This window comes from Macadamia integrifolia, unplaced genomic scaffold (assembly GCF_013358625.1).
Source record: "Macadamia integrifolia cultivar HAES 741 unplaced genomic scaffold, SCU_Mint_v3 scaffold1497, whole genome shotgun sequence".
Classification (NCBI taxonomy): domain Eukaryota; kingdom Viridiplantae; phylum Streptophyta; class Magnoliopsida; order Proteales; family Proteaceae; genus Macadamia; species Macadamia integrifolia.
The window spans coordinates 34,372-49,432 of NW_024868232.1; the positions used below are offsets into that span (position 1 = coordinate 34,372).

At 37.5% G+C, this 15,061-nt stretch overlaps 1 protein-coding gene across 1 annotated transcript; it reads right to left on the bottom strand.

The window, feature by feature from the left end:
- Positions 1-8,001: 8,001 nt before the first annotated feature.
- LOC122063948 (protein CANDIDATE G-PROTEIN COUPLED RECEPTOR 7-like) lies at positions 8,002-9,724 on the bottom strand. Its single transcript, XM_042627635.1, has one exon. The coding sequence runs from the start codon at positions 9,585-9,587 to the stop codon at positions 8,223-8,225; it is 1,365 nt and encodes a 454-aa protein (XP_042483569.1). The 5' UTR covers positions 9,588-9,724; the 3' UTR covers positions 8,002-8,222.
- Positions 9,725-15,061: the final 5,337 nt, after the last annotated feature.

The following is a 15,061-nucleotide window of genomic DNA, read 5'->3' on the forward strand; positions in this document are numbered from 1 at the left end:
TTTTTTTTTTTTTTTTTTTTTTTTTTTTTTTTTTTTTCATTTTCTTCCTTATAACGTATCTCACAGACCATGTTTAATGGTACCTAAGATCTTATGGTACGGTGGAGAGAGAAGAATCTTTTAAGTCTTTTGGAGGAGATAGGATAGGGAATCTTGGACTTGTCTCCTTAGTAGACTGTAAAGATACCAGGTGATAATTTATTGTACGGCTCAAAAACTGATCCAAAAAGTGGGGGCCATGGGCCCATGAGAGGGAATAAGATTGAAGGGTCATGCACCACTGCTACTACAATGGAACTAAAGCTTTTCACATTTGTCCTTTCTCAGTGCTTCTATATGACCTTTAACTTTAGAATTCTTCCTATGAAGCAAAACATGCATGGGCATTAACCCTAATCTGCTTGACCAAGTGTGGGCGAATCCCACTACCCACGTCACCACATGGGCTTATTAATGGATTTTTGTAAAGCTAAATAAAGTGCAAGGCCAAGTGAATACACCCAAAGCCCCCCCTACGCCCTCTCTCTCTCTCTCTCTCTCTCTCTCTCTCTCTCTCTCTCACACACACACACACACACACACTTTGTCTGTTCTTTGTATACAGACAAGCCAAAAGAAGAGACCTAAAAGAGGCACCGTGGGATCGCTTTCTTCTTTCATTCAGCTTCTCATCATCATCTTTTGTATCTCTTTTGCCTTTTGTTTTTCTCACTTAGGGTTGCCTTGGATGTATCATGGGGACCCACCTTGGTTGTCCTTGGTGGCATTGATGAATGAGAGCTAAACTACAAAGCTAAAATCCATAATAATTAATAGGGTTTGTCACTTTGTAAGCCATTGGATTTATTGCCCTCATCAGGTTGGAATAGCTTTATTCTGATTTACTTTGTTACCATAGGATTCTCCTGTGGAGGGTTCACTACAAGAAAGGTGGTGCATGTCAAGCTCTAAGAACACAAGGGATAAGGACCACTGATCCAGTCTTAATACTCCCATATACTCTTTGTGTGTGATTATGGGACTATAATATAAAGGGATATATATATATATATATATATTCTCTTCCAATATGGTCATCTCCATTCTTGAGGTCTCTTACAGCCACACTTGGTGGGTGGTCAGTGGTCAATGGTGGTTTAGTGAGTAGGTTTTGTGGGTGGAGGCCACATATATAAGGTATAGGTGGACCACAAAGGCCAAAGGCAGCCAGAGTAAGAGAAGGAAGAGTAGGTGGTCACTGGTCACTGGTGGGGTTGGAGTAGGATTTCGAGTTGTACCACCATTTTCCATCTTTATGATGTGATAATAAAACTGATTTGATTGGATAAGCTTCTGCCCAGCATTTAGGGACCATATATATCCTGGTTGGGCAGTTAGGGGACTTGAGACTTCTTTTACCGAGGTCACTGTTATACCAGCCCCACTTAAACATCAACTTGGGTTTTAGCTTCCTATATTTGTTTGGGATTGACATAATAAGGGATAGATAAGTCATTTTATTGGAGAGAGGAGAGACACAAGGAGGTCTAGCGTAACTTAGTGCATAAGGCTCTCACTATAGCAGGGTCTAGAAGAGATAAATATATGCAAGCTTACCCCTTGCTGAGCAGGAGATGGAAGATCGGAGATCAAGGCTAGCTATTTCCAAGTTTAGAACTTGTGATCAACTTGTTGCAATAATGTAACTTAACTGTTGCACCACAAGCTTGACCTTATGAAAATTAAAATCAAATCATTATAATAGGAGGTGATAAGAACTTGTCAAGTCAATCCAATACAAATTTCGAACAAAACCAGACCAAAAACCGAAATAAAAGTAGAAAACCTAAACTCTCATAACAGTTTGGCTTCGGTTTTGACGATGCATGTCAAAAACTAATGCAGACCGAACCGACCGTTTGACACCCCTATGGGTTAATCAAAAACCTATATTTTTACACTTGGGTTAATGGGTTGGCCCGCTTAACTCAACTTAAGCCCAATCCGACCTACTTTGGCTTTTCATTTAATTTGGTTGGGAATTTTTTAGGTGTAGTGATAGGTACAAATCATATTCATCAATGGCTATGTTCTTGGAAATGTACTCAGATTCCTTTGGAAAGAAAGAAAGAATGTTCTCAGATTCCTATGGAAGGAAATAAAAGGTAAAAATATGAAGGAATAGAGAGAATACATATAGGAGAAGCTACTTTATACTTTAATGCCTTTTCTTGGCACCTTTGTGGATTGATAGAAAAGAGAAGTAACAGTGAAGACAGAAGAAAGGAAAGACTTGCTTCCTATGGAATTTAGAAACAATATCATGCTTTTTGGGAGGAGGAATATGTTCACTAAAGCTAGTGAAGCTTGCTTGGTAATAGAAGTAAGTCCTTGTTCATGTCTCTTGTAAAGGACATGTAATTTTTTTTTTTTCTTGCTAACGATGGGTATTCAAGGCGAAACTAAAACTGCAGGTCCATACTAACCCCACAACTGCATGGATCGAGTCATACCGGGGTTGAATGAGAACCATTCAACTTTCACTGAAAGCAGTGAAGAGCACTAAACACTCCGTGTAAGTGGCCCAAGGTGTGCCTAGTAGGAGTCGAACTTAGGACGCCTAAGTTTATGGCTCGTACCAAGTTCATTGCTTTCCAACTACGCTACCTACTTGGGTTAAAGGACATATATACTTAATTCCTTTGGGATTATCTTAAACATTTCTATGGGTTCAACAATACCACCATTTCTGGATGTCCTAAGATCCATGGGATCTATTACATCACAACACCCCAATTGCTGATGGGTTCCCTATCCAAAATGGGCCTAAGATTTTAAAGATATATGCAATAAAGAGAGAATATATATCCTTACATATGTCTGAGATATTCTAACAGATTAAACCTCTCTTTTCTCTTAGAGGATTTTGTTTGGAATTTAATTTTCTTCTCTAGTATTGTGTTCTAGATTCTTTTGGCTAAGGCTTGTATGGCTTTCAAAGGCACATATTCTACACTATCCATTATTCATTTTTAGCTTGTCCATTTAAAGAATATATGGTTCAATTTGATAACCCTGTCTTTTAATGTCTCACATGTCTTTGGTATCAATGGGTGACTGGCTTTATCAGAATCATTTTAATGGTTTTAACTTTCTGGAGTAATCCAAGAGATTGCGAAATTAAGAATAAGATGATCCAGCATCTGGGTTAAATGGTACAATATCTTATGGTCCTTATCCTTAATCTTCAAGTCATATGATATGTATTCTTCTATGTTATTTGTTCTTAAAATAGAATTATATTCCAATTTAAGTATCATATTGGTACAATTCTCTCATATATTCGCGATGACGGTCTACCAGCAAGGTGTTCTATTTCATTAAAAAGCTGAAAATGATTTGGAATAATCTGAGATAATTCTAGTTCTGGTCTAGATCTTAATTTAGAAGAGTCCCCAAAAAAAAAATTAAAAGTAAATATCTTTGGTTGTAAAAACTGGTAATGTCTCTTAATTTAATCAACTATAGAGTAGGAAATATATGCGAAAAGAAAGGTGGCTATACATGACATGAATAAATGATACCCTTCTATGTAATTTGGTAATAAATGATACCCTTCATATCTCAATGGAATGGCTTAATTATCCATTCGAGGTCAAATAATACCCTTCTATGTAATTTGGTAAACTATAATTATTATTATTATTATTATTATTATTATTATTATTATTATTATTATTATTATTATTATTATTATTATTTTTTGCAATTGACTCACATGACAGTGTTTAGTGCTCTTCACTACTTTCAGTGAAAGTTGAATAGCTCTCATTCAACCTCGGTATGACCCGATCCATGCGGTTGTGGGGTCAGTATGAGTCCACGGGACTGATCAGGCCAAAGGCCTGGGTACCCATCGTTGGCAAAAAAAAAAAAAAAAAGACTTACTAATCCTCTTACATTATCGTATAATTGTTAATTATTAGGCCACCAGAGGTAGGGGTGTCAATTCCAAGCCCGCACTGGTAGGCCCGATCAAGTCTGACACGTTTATAGCCCGACTTAGACCAGCCCAATTAATAAACGTATCGGGCTTGAGCCCGACACATTTATAAATAGGTAGTACACGGTGCAATCACTTAGCCTGACAAGCACCTGACCGGCCCGACACATTTACAAGCCCGATTTATAAACAGGTAGTACACGGTGCAATCACCTAGCCCGACGGGCACCTGACCGGCCCGACACATTTACAAGCCTGATTTGAACTGACTCCGACCTAGCCCGACCCCATTAATACTACTTGTATTTTTTTAATTTTTTTTTAATACCATTTGTTTTTAGTGTTAAGGCTATGTGATATATACAATTGACATGGTGGTAATTGTTGTATGAACATGCATATTTTTTATGCACAATTTAATTGATTTGAACTTCCTAAACTTGGGTTATGTAGATGGTTTAATTGATTTGGGTTTCGTGGGTTAAAAATCGAGTACCTTAGTAATTTATTTACTTTGCCCATCTTTGGCTTAATCCATTTTAACTATGGAATCTTTTTCTTTGTTATGTCCATCTTTGCCTCATTTTATTGGTATTCCTCTTCGCGTACATTTAAGATGCCAATTTAAAAGAGGACCTGTTTAAAGTCCGTTTATAATTAAATAGGTCTATAGCCTGGTTAAGGCCCGATTAAGGCCCATTTATGGTAGCCCGATTAAAGCTTGAGACCGACAGGCCCGATTATTAACCGTACCATGTCCGCTCTAGCTAAGCCCGTTTAGCTAAACGGGCATTCCCGGTGCAGCCCTAGAAATTGACCAAGTCCAATAAAGCCTAACCGAGACCGACCCGGCCCGACCGATTGACACCCCTAACCAGAGGTGCCATGACTGGGTGCGGCCTGATTAAGGTGTGTCCAAGAACTCCATATTAGGCTTGCGGGAGGCCTCATGGATTGGGCCAGATACCTCACAGGCCCATCATTTAGATAGAATGAATCCACGGCAGGGAACCCACTTTATACTAGGACTTGACCTCTAAAACTGAGTTTTCATGTGAGCTGAAATCTCTTTGCTTGTTTTTCTCAGCCCATCAGGATACACATGGAAATTTGTGTTTTTCAACTCATGCTAGAGAATTACTTTGGGTTTTACATTGACAAGGTGGTTTCAGTTGGCTAAGCTTTGAATGGAACCCTGGTAAATCGCGGCAGTAATTATAAGTGTCCTAAGGTAACGAAATTCCTTGTCACATAAGTAACGATCTAGATAAATGGTGTAATGACTGTCCTACTGTTTCCAACATGGACCCAGTGAAATAGAATTCTCCATGAAGATACAGAGTACCAACGGCTAGACCTCATGCACCTTGCCTATGGTTTAGCAGTGACAACCTTGATCCAATGTGCAGGATAGGTGGGAGGTGGTGACACATAAGGATCAATCCTGAAAGACTACTCTTTCGTCTAAAGATGCCTAACTACCTTACCGATCATTCAAAATTGTGAGGTGGGTAGTTAATCTGGGGTGGATGCCTTCAAAAGAGTAATGGAGGTGTGTGAAGATAGGCTTAAGCATCTATTTTGCTCATGAGCATAATTGTATAAGCTTGCCTGACTGTGAGACCGACTGATTGACCCAAACTAAGATTAAGATACAAAATTTAGCCCAAACCTAGGCAAGGCCAGCCAAGTGGAACCCGGGAGCAAAAGGAGACTCACAACCTTGAACCGACTTTCCTAAGGCCACGGTGAATGGGAATACATTCATTGAGGGGATCTTCGATGCAAGTGGGGAGTATCACAGGGGTATTTTGGGAATGTTCTAAAACTCACCTCGCGGTGAAGGAAATCTTCTCGCCACAACCTTTATTGGCAGCCGGAGCGAGTACAAATAATGAACACAATTTGGTGATACTTTATTACTTATGTTGGGCTGTAAAAGTATTAATGGGCTGTAACCCATGATGTAGTTGGGTCCAGAATGGGATAAATTTAGTTGGGCTTCATTAATATCTACGCTCTCCTAATTTATTTATTTTTTATTTTGATCTCTGGAGAGTTGAACTCATAACCTCTTAATTTTGAGATTAGTGTGTAGAACCAAACCAAGATAGTCTTCAAGTTTCATAGCTTTTTCCAACCCCATGGGTATAAGTGGATATTGGATTCATTCAAGATCTTCCTAAAGGATGATTCTCATAAAAGGAAAGAAACCCATTAAAGATGGGTCTAGTTCTACATTTGGATAACCTTCTTCCATCAGTTACTTTGGTTATATAATGAAGGAGTATTTTTCGAGTTTTTCTCCGTAATTGTAATAAAGCAGTAGTCCAAACTTGTGTACTGTGCCTGTCTTGGATTATTTTTAAGGCAACATCTTCGTCAATATTGGGTGGTCCAATATATGAATCTTGATTGGTTGTTGTGAGAATCCAGATTTGATAAGGTTGATAAAACCTTTCTCTTTCTCGCCAACCAAAGGAAGAATAGATGTCAAAAACTAAACCAGGGCAAAAACCCAAATTTTTATTGTATAATATATCATGGTTTTGATCATCATAGGGAGTTGATTAATGAATCATGTGTCTTCTGGTTGAAACACAAGTCTACCACACAAATCCCATTCAATGGTGTGCATATCCCAGGGTTCAAAGTTAGGATAAAAGAGTACTTTGAGATAATTATTTTGAAAATGGAGACATAATCAAATCGCTCAACTAGGATAATGGGTCTTGAGTCTTCCACAATTCTAGTGTTTTTGGATCTCTGATGCAGAGAAAGGGATGCTAGAGATTATACATAGAAAAGGAAGAAGTTGGTGAAGCAATGGAAGATGATCATGGAGGATTTCCAAGAGATGGAAGCCGCCATGATTGAACTGTTAAATTGCAGGTGAAAATGGAAACAAAAACTTTCGAACTGATCAAATGTGACCATGCATGCATGAGCTGATCCAGAAAGTGCAGATGGGTTGGGTCTAATTTTCATGGAAATCGCTATATTTGGTCCACTGAGTGTTGAAGTCTTGTGTGCCATGGTATTGGGAGTGTAAGGATCCGAGATTGGATCATTTGGACAGACATGTGAAGATCCAACACTTGTCCCATTTTTTATCATTTAAATGGTGAAGAAGATATACATGGCAAAAGGTGGGACATGTGTTGGATCCTCTCATGTATGTTCAGGTGAACATACGTACCAGAGGATTCATTCTAAGTAAATAACCACAGTTTTGACATGGCGTCACTTTCCCTCCTGAAACTGAATCCTCGTAAAAATTGGAGAGTTTCTCTCGATACCGATCTGATTCCTTGAAATGTGGCCACCTGTGGAGTAGGTTCACCCATCTATTTAGGATTCTATGATCATTATTACTTTGCCTCCTACAAAATCGATAATACCCTTCCTATTATTCTAATACGTCCCAAGACACACTAACCCATGGGCAAGGGATTCTCCATTCACTGTGTGAGAAAAACTACTACTAAATTTTATTTTTTTCTGTTTTTATAGATGCACCCTCATGCTTTGGCCTTTTCACACTTAAGCTGTGTTTGGTAATGTTCTAGAAAAACATTCCTAGAGTACTTTCGTTCTATGGGAATGAAAAAACAGAATAAAGTGTTTGATGCATTTATGGTGCATTTCGTTTTTTTTTTTTTTTTTTTGTTTTAACAAAAGGTGGGGAAAAAATAACTGTAGAAACGAGAATTGACGGAACGACAAAAGATAGTTATGTCTTTCAATTTCGTCAGGAAAAAAAAAAAGGCATTTTGACACAAAAACTGAAATTTCCGTTTTGACACGAAACATCGTTTCTTGAACAAAAACAATACCAAACACAGCCTTATATCCTATGTTCCATATTTCTTGCATCTGAGCCCCTTCATAGACAGGATTCTCTTATATCAATTCAATGTTTCCTCACTTTGGATTCCTGCTTGTATACTGCTTTGTTCTCTCTCTTTTCATAAGAAAGGAATTCATAATCTCAATTAATCACTGCATGGTGTATTACATTTGTTGATTACACTGAAAAGGAAAAAAATGCCAAAAAAAGAAAAAGAAAATTACAACATCTTGATTCTGGATATATATTTCTACAAACAATTCCTTTTATCATTTCTGACTTTGAAGCTGATCAATTGGTGATTGCATTTGATCATAAGTACTGTACAAAATTTAGTTCTTGAAAATGAAAGTTATTACCTCAATCAATTAATTTGTAAGTTGAAATTGATCATAGTTCAAAGGAGTCATCTTCTTCCAATTCTTTTGCTGCAGAAGCTTCTTCCTCATCATCAATCACAAAATATGGATTCTTCTCTTTGGGCTGAAAGTTAAAGAAGATAAATAAATAGAAAGCCAAGCTTGCACCCTCTCCAACTGCCACTATAAACCATTTGAACTTATAATCAATAATAGCTCCTATAGCAGATACCACAACCCTTGTAAAATACAAATACCCAACAACAACAATGTAGAACTGCTTGAACAATGAGAGCTTAGCCAGATTCCTCGCCGCCTTTCCGTCGGTCTTCGACGCCTCCCGGAGGCTGCGAATCGACCAGATGATAGGAAAGAATACCAAACAACAACAAATAATATCCATCAACAAGAACAATTGGTTCCATGTCATCCAGTCCTTTAATGCCGGACCCGATTCGCCGATTACAACTGAAGCTATGTTCTCAAGAACTTGTAATGGTATCACAATCATCAAAACCTTCTTTTCTCTTTCTTGCAGGTAAGGTTTCAAGAAAGACCATCCAGTACCAATTAGGATAATCACAGTGAACAACATTATACCTTTAAGAAAGCTAAAGATATAGAAGAGTACATCCCAACCATGAGGAGTGCCTGTTCTTTTAACAAATGAGAAGTCCTCAGAAGCACAGATCATCTTTAAAGCCTTCACAATGAACAAAGCTCCTATGATTAGATGAATCTTATCTACAGTAGGCCTTTGATTGACACAGATATAAACCCAAATCAAGAACAAAACAGAGTATATAATAAAGAAGATAAAATAAAGAGTGGGCAATTGGGTTAGTCCTGAAGAAAGGAAATCTTTTTTTCCATTCTTCATATTGTACATCTCTGTATGAACATCCATGGAAACTTCGAATTCGGGTAAACAATTTCCGAAAACTAGATCATATTCATCTGGATAATCAACAATGATTGTACCATTGTAGGTAGAATTGAGATTGAGTTGATCAAATTTGAAGAGTAGTTTCACATAATGGCTTGATAGAATACAGAAATGGTCTGTATATTCAGATTCATTAAAGATCTTTCCATAGGCTGATTCTCTTAAGAGAAAGAATCCCATTAAAGATGGGTCTAGTTCTGCATTTGGATGCTTTGATCTCCATGAAACATCTTTGATTGAAATGGAGACATGACCAAATCGAACAAACCCGAATCGCTCGAATAAGATCATGGATCTTGAGTCTTCTACAATTTGAGTGTTTTGGATCTCTGATGCAGAGAAGGGGATGCTTGAGATTATACATAGAATAGGAAGAAGTTGAAGAAGCTTAAATGGATTATGATGATGGTGATGATCATGGAGGATTGCCAAGAGATGGAAGCTGCCCATAATGTATGTAACTGTTAGGTGAAAATGGAAACTAAAACATTCAAATTGATCAAATGGGACTATGAACTAATTAAGAATTTTTTTTCTTCAAGAAACAAAATAATTTGCAGATGGGTTGGATCTAATTTCCATGGAAAGGTCGTTGAATTATGGTCCACAGGGTGTTGGAGGTGAATGTTCTAACAGAATTTACCAAAAAAAAAAAAAAAGAATGTTCTAACAGAAGAACGCCTTATGTGCCGTGGAATTGGGAGTGTGAGTCTTGACACGTTTACCTCCTAAAATTTCATCATAAAAATTAGGAGAAAGTTTTCCTCCACCAGTGGAGAAATAGGGTTCATTTATCCATCTAGGGTCATTATTATTTTGTTCTTTAATGTATGAACTACGAAGGGTCCGTTTAATTTTGTTCCCCGTAAACGTGTTTTTCCATTTTATGTGTTTAAAAACGAAAAAACACCCCAAAAACCGTTTGATTTTTATGTGTCGTTTCATTCATTTTTTGAAATATAAATAGAAATTTATGCTTATTTCTGTGTCTAGAAACAGGAATGGAGAAACAAGTGACTTATATGTTTCTAGAAATAAGTGGGAGAGACCAAATTGTGAAAAACCCGACACTTCACTCCATCTACCACAACCCCAATCCATTATTGAAGCTTCTCACTATCCAAAAGAGACGACTCCAACCTGGTTGTGCGTAGCTCACAGTTTCAGACTACTTTCAACATTTTGAAGTTCAGCTCCACGAGGCATACCTGCAACTCTAATGTCGTGCCTTCACTTGTAAACTGCATAGTCATGCCTTCGCTCATGTCTTGAACCCGAGTACACTGTTGAAACGTTTCAAGAAACAGAAAAATCAAACATGTGCACCCTTTTGTTTTGCCGTTTCCCGTTAGTTTTTCTGAATGTGAAACCAAAATTTAAAGAAAATCAAGAGAAGAGTTTCTTCCCAATAGGCTTTACAATAAGGTGGTTGTAATTTGTAACACTAGACCCAACAGATCCCAAAGAGAGAAGAAACTAATAGAAAAAAGTAAAGATAAAGGGTCCATTTGATAACGTTTTTGCAGTTTTTGTTTCAAGAAACGGCAGAAACATAAATTTCCGTTTCTAAAAATAGAAGCAGAATTGAAGGTGTTTGATAAGTCATGTTTCTAGAAGTCGATAGTAACCAGCCAAAGAATAGCCACGAGTTTTTTCAAAAACCGGTGAAACAAGTAGAACTTGTTTCTCCTGGGTCGTTTCTTAAACCATAAATAGGTAGAAATTTCTATTTCTATTTCTGAAAACAAGTGAAATGAAACAGTTTTAACTTTTTGTTCTGTTTCTGTGTTTCTTGAAACATTATCAAACGGGCCAGAATATCCTCAACAACAGTCCTAGTAACCCAATCAAGGGATGAGAAATTACAGAGCAAATTCCTAATTATAGAGTGACAATCACTTTAAACGACCAGAGTGGGTAGGCCTAAGGCTTGAGCAAGCAGAATTCCATCCCGTAGTGCTTTAGCCTCCATTGATGACTTTCTTTTTTTCTTTGGATCAGCTGTTTAAGCTTTTATCTACCGAACATAGATGAAAAGAATGGAAAAATACAAAAGATTCCTATCCTTTAGACTTGGATATCGATCCTTTGCTTCATATATAAGGCAGAAAAAAGGGCTCTTAGGCGAGTTAGAGAACATGGAAAATTTAAAGTGTAAAGGCTTCCTAGGTTAGGGCTAGCCTAGAGAGAATCCTGTGTTGGAGGTCAATGTCTTGTATTCAGTCAAATGGATTTGTGATTGATTCTAAAAGATTGTTAAGAGGACGTTGGGCCCAAGGCCTCGAGTTGTATTGAGTATTTGGGTAAAGTGGGTAAAGTATACTCATATAATGTTGCCGTGAATTATAGCAAGTTCATTATCTGTAACCCTATTCTCATTGATAGTGAAATAAATCTTCTCTCACTTGGAACAATTAGCTTTTTTTTCTAATAATTGTGCGCCATTTCCTGATTAATAGTCCATTGTAAATTGATTGGTCCAATGACTCCATATTATATACTTTGACAAAATTGGGTCACTTGGGCCGAGTTGTGCCCTTTTTGGCTGGCCTAGAGCCGGCAACCTCTACCCACAGTTAGGGTGGCGTGTCGGTTAGGGATAGTTGGTTTCACAACCTTAGGCTGCACTGCAGTCGGCTAGTGTTGCTAGTGTGAAAATTGTCTGCAACCGCTGCACTGGTGTAGTGAGTATCGGATGAATAAGAGTCTCTTGGAGCATGTGTTCAATTGCTCTCAGCCGTCCAATGCTCACTACACCTCACCACTCATTGCAGAGGATATGAACTTGTGTTGCTACCTACCTTACCCTACTCAACCCAGCCAGCCTATGAGTTGCATCCTTAATTCTCGGGCAATTTGGCTCCATATAAAAGAAAATAATAATAAATAAAGGAGTGGGTCTAGAAATTTTCAGGTGTGCAATAGGCCCAGTAGTCATTCCGGTCCAACCAGCTTTTAAATTTGGAGAAAAGGATCAGCAGGAGTGAGAACAAGGAGCCCAAGTCTCTCTCTCTTTCTCTTCTTTGTGTTCTTGAGATTATGATTAATCAGGTTTTTTAACCCTAGACGATGGGGGAAGAAATTAACTATTGACTCCTATGTAAAAGTTGTTTGTGGTAACCATTTTTCCATTTGCTTGTTGGATTGATATTGTTACATTTTCTAGAAGAATTTGTATTTTTGAATTTATAAATAATCTAAGGCTCCGTTTGGCATCGTTTCTGTTTCAGAAACGACATTTCGTGTCAGAAACAAAAATTTCAGTTTCTGTGTCAAAACGCCGTTTTTAAATGAAAAAATGGTGTTTGGTGAATCTGTTTCTGGAACAGTTTCATAATGGAAAAACTGTGGTTGTGGCGTTTGGTAAAACTTGTTTTAGAAACCCCTATTCTTAGAAACATACAATTAAATGGGTCTTTCAATCTCCTTGTATCCTAATCTTCCTTCCATTATCACATGATATTTTCCAGGGATGAAGAAAGACTCATCAGAGATGGGGCTTATACAACAAATTGATCAACAGAAATTTCCAATAACACTCTATCATCATGGTAACCCAATCAGTAACAATTTCAGCGGTAAAAATGATGTGAACACAGAGGCTATCTGCTGCCGATAGTTTTAGTAAAAGAAAAGGAAAGAAAGATAAAAAGATTCAGGCACATGGGGAATCGATATCAAATCTGAATCCAAGCTAAAATTAATGGAAAAGGAAGGGAGAAGGATTTATTTGATCAGTATTGGATTGCTTGATCCACTGTAGGATAAGATTATATCAAATCCAGTACATTTTTCACTTGAATAAGCCCAATCAATCCATGAAATGTTATATATGATAGTATGGTCATCAAGATGCATCAGTTTAGAAAGTATGTCCTTTCAACTGTACTAGAGGAATTACAACATATATGCACTTACAAAGGGAGCAAAGAAAATGACTCTCTCCGGCTGAAATAGCCCAAAGTCATTAACACATGTAATAGGTAGAAACTGATAAGTAAAAAAATGGTATAGCTGATTTCAGATCTAAATTCAGGACACTTGAGTATTCTACAAATCAAACCTCAAAAAATTTATAGAAAAAATATATGGACGAGCAAATTCTTGATATTGGAATTATAAAGAAGAAAATCAACCCAACAGAGGCTCAATACTACACGGTTGTGTACTTTCACAGCCCACACGCACCGTCTCTTAATGGTCCCTGAAGAAATAGAGAGAAAAGAGAGGAAGAGACGAGAAGGGGAAGTGTGCGCAAGTTAATATCTTCCACTTTTGCGCACAACAAGAGAGCAGAGAGAGAAAAGGGAGAAGAGAAGCTTAGACATTTTCTGTGAACAACCTCAGAACAAACCCTAACCGTAGTAAATTAGGTCGAAATGGCATCCTATCACCCCCAATTTGAAATTCTTCCAGAATTTTAAGGTCCAAATCTCAATCATACTTCAAACCTAAAGTCGATGAACATAAATCTGATGAACGAAGAAGAATAGGGGCGGCAGCGTCGTCTCTCCTCTCTGCGAGAAATCAACTTTTTTTGCTTATAGCAAAAAAAAAATCAAAGGTGAGATGAGGTTGAAGAATAGAGAAGCGGGTAGAAGGAAAAGATGAGGCTTCAGGGCCTCGGCGTCACCTGTTGTGAAGAGAACTAGGGGCTTTAGCGGTATAGTGTCTTCTCTCCTCTTTGCGCAATAGTAGAGTGGTGTTGAGAGAGAGGTGAAAGACTATCGGGAACGATTTGCCAAAAAAAGTTCTTTTTTTTCTAAGGTGGAACGAAACTGGAATGACAAAACGAGGATTTGTTTTTCCGTTGTTTCCTGTTTCTACAGTATTTTTTTTCACTTTTTGTTCTAAAAAAAACATTTCTCACCACAAACGTATCAAACACTAGATTCCATTTTTTCGTTCTATTAGAACAAAAAAACTCTAGAAACGTTCCAAAAGAACGATTCCAAACTCAGTGTAAGTTTTTTTATTTATTAATTTGATTATCCTAACATGTAAAACAAATATTAAAATTTAAGAAAAAAAAATTCCTATAAATTTTCATCAGTTCCAACTTAAAATATCCATCAAAGATAACTGATAACAAAGTCAAGTTGAGTACATCAATTTTTAAAAGAAATTGATATGAGTTGATATGATATTAAATTTCCTTATCTTATAAGTCAATTTATAAGGTTGAGTTCATATCCATATCAGATTATCTTCTTCCCATGCAAAGAAAAAAAAAAAGTAAAAAAAATTTTTGTCACTACTGGTTTCCAAGTCTTCAGCATGACTAGTTCTGCGGGCCCATATTGAAAACTACAATCGCATGAATCGGGTCATACTAGGGTTGAATGAGAACTATTCAACTTTCACCGAAAGTAGTGAAGAACACTAAACACCCTGTGTGAGTGGTCCAAAGTGTACCCAAATTTTTTTTTTAATTAATAATAATAGGGGAGAGGTTCAAGTATGCTAGCGGTTTATAATAGAATTAGGAATACTAACGGGTTATTAGCCCTAGGATTTTATCATCTTAAATATAACCATTGGATTGAGAGAAGAGGTCTAACTCTTCAATCCATCGTTGCTACACTTTATCTCTCCCCTAATTCTATCTCCACCCTCGGTCTAATTATTCAAGCCACGCCGGAACGTTGCTGGAACGTAGCTTCAACCACGCCGGAACGTTGTCGGAACGCTGCTTCAGCCACTCCGGAACATTGCCGGAACGCTGCTTCAGCCACTCTGGAAACCAGCGTTCATTGGGTTTCAGGGTTTCGGATGTCTCTAGTGTCATTGATTCTTGTTTAAATAGGCAAGATTGAAAACCAGAAGTATAGCATTGATGGGACTGTTCTTCTCCCTTACAACTCCAATTGGGGTCATTATCGGTATCGGAATAATGAACATTTACAGTGACAGTAGCCCAACAG

Excerpts from the sequence above, each read along its gene's own strand:
- LOC122063948 (XM_042627635.1), bottom strand. The coding sequence starts at position 9,587 with ATGGGCAGCTTCCATCTCTTGGCAATCCTCCATGATCATCACCATCAT.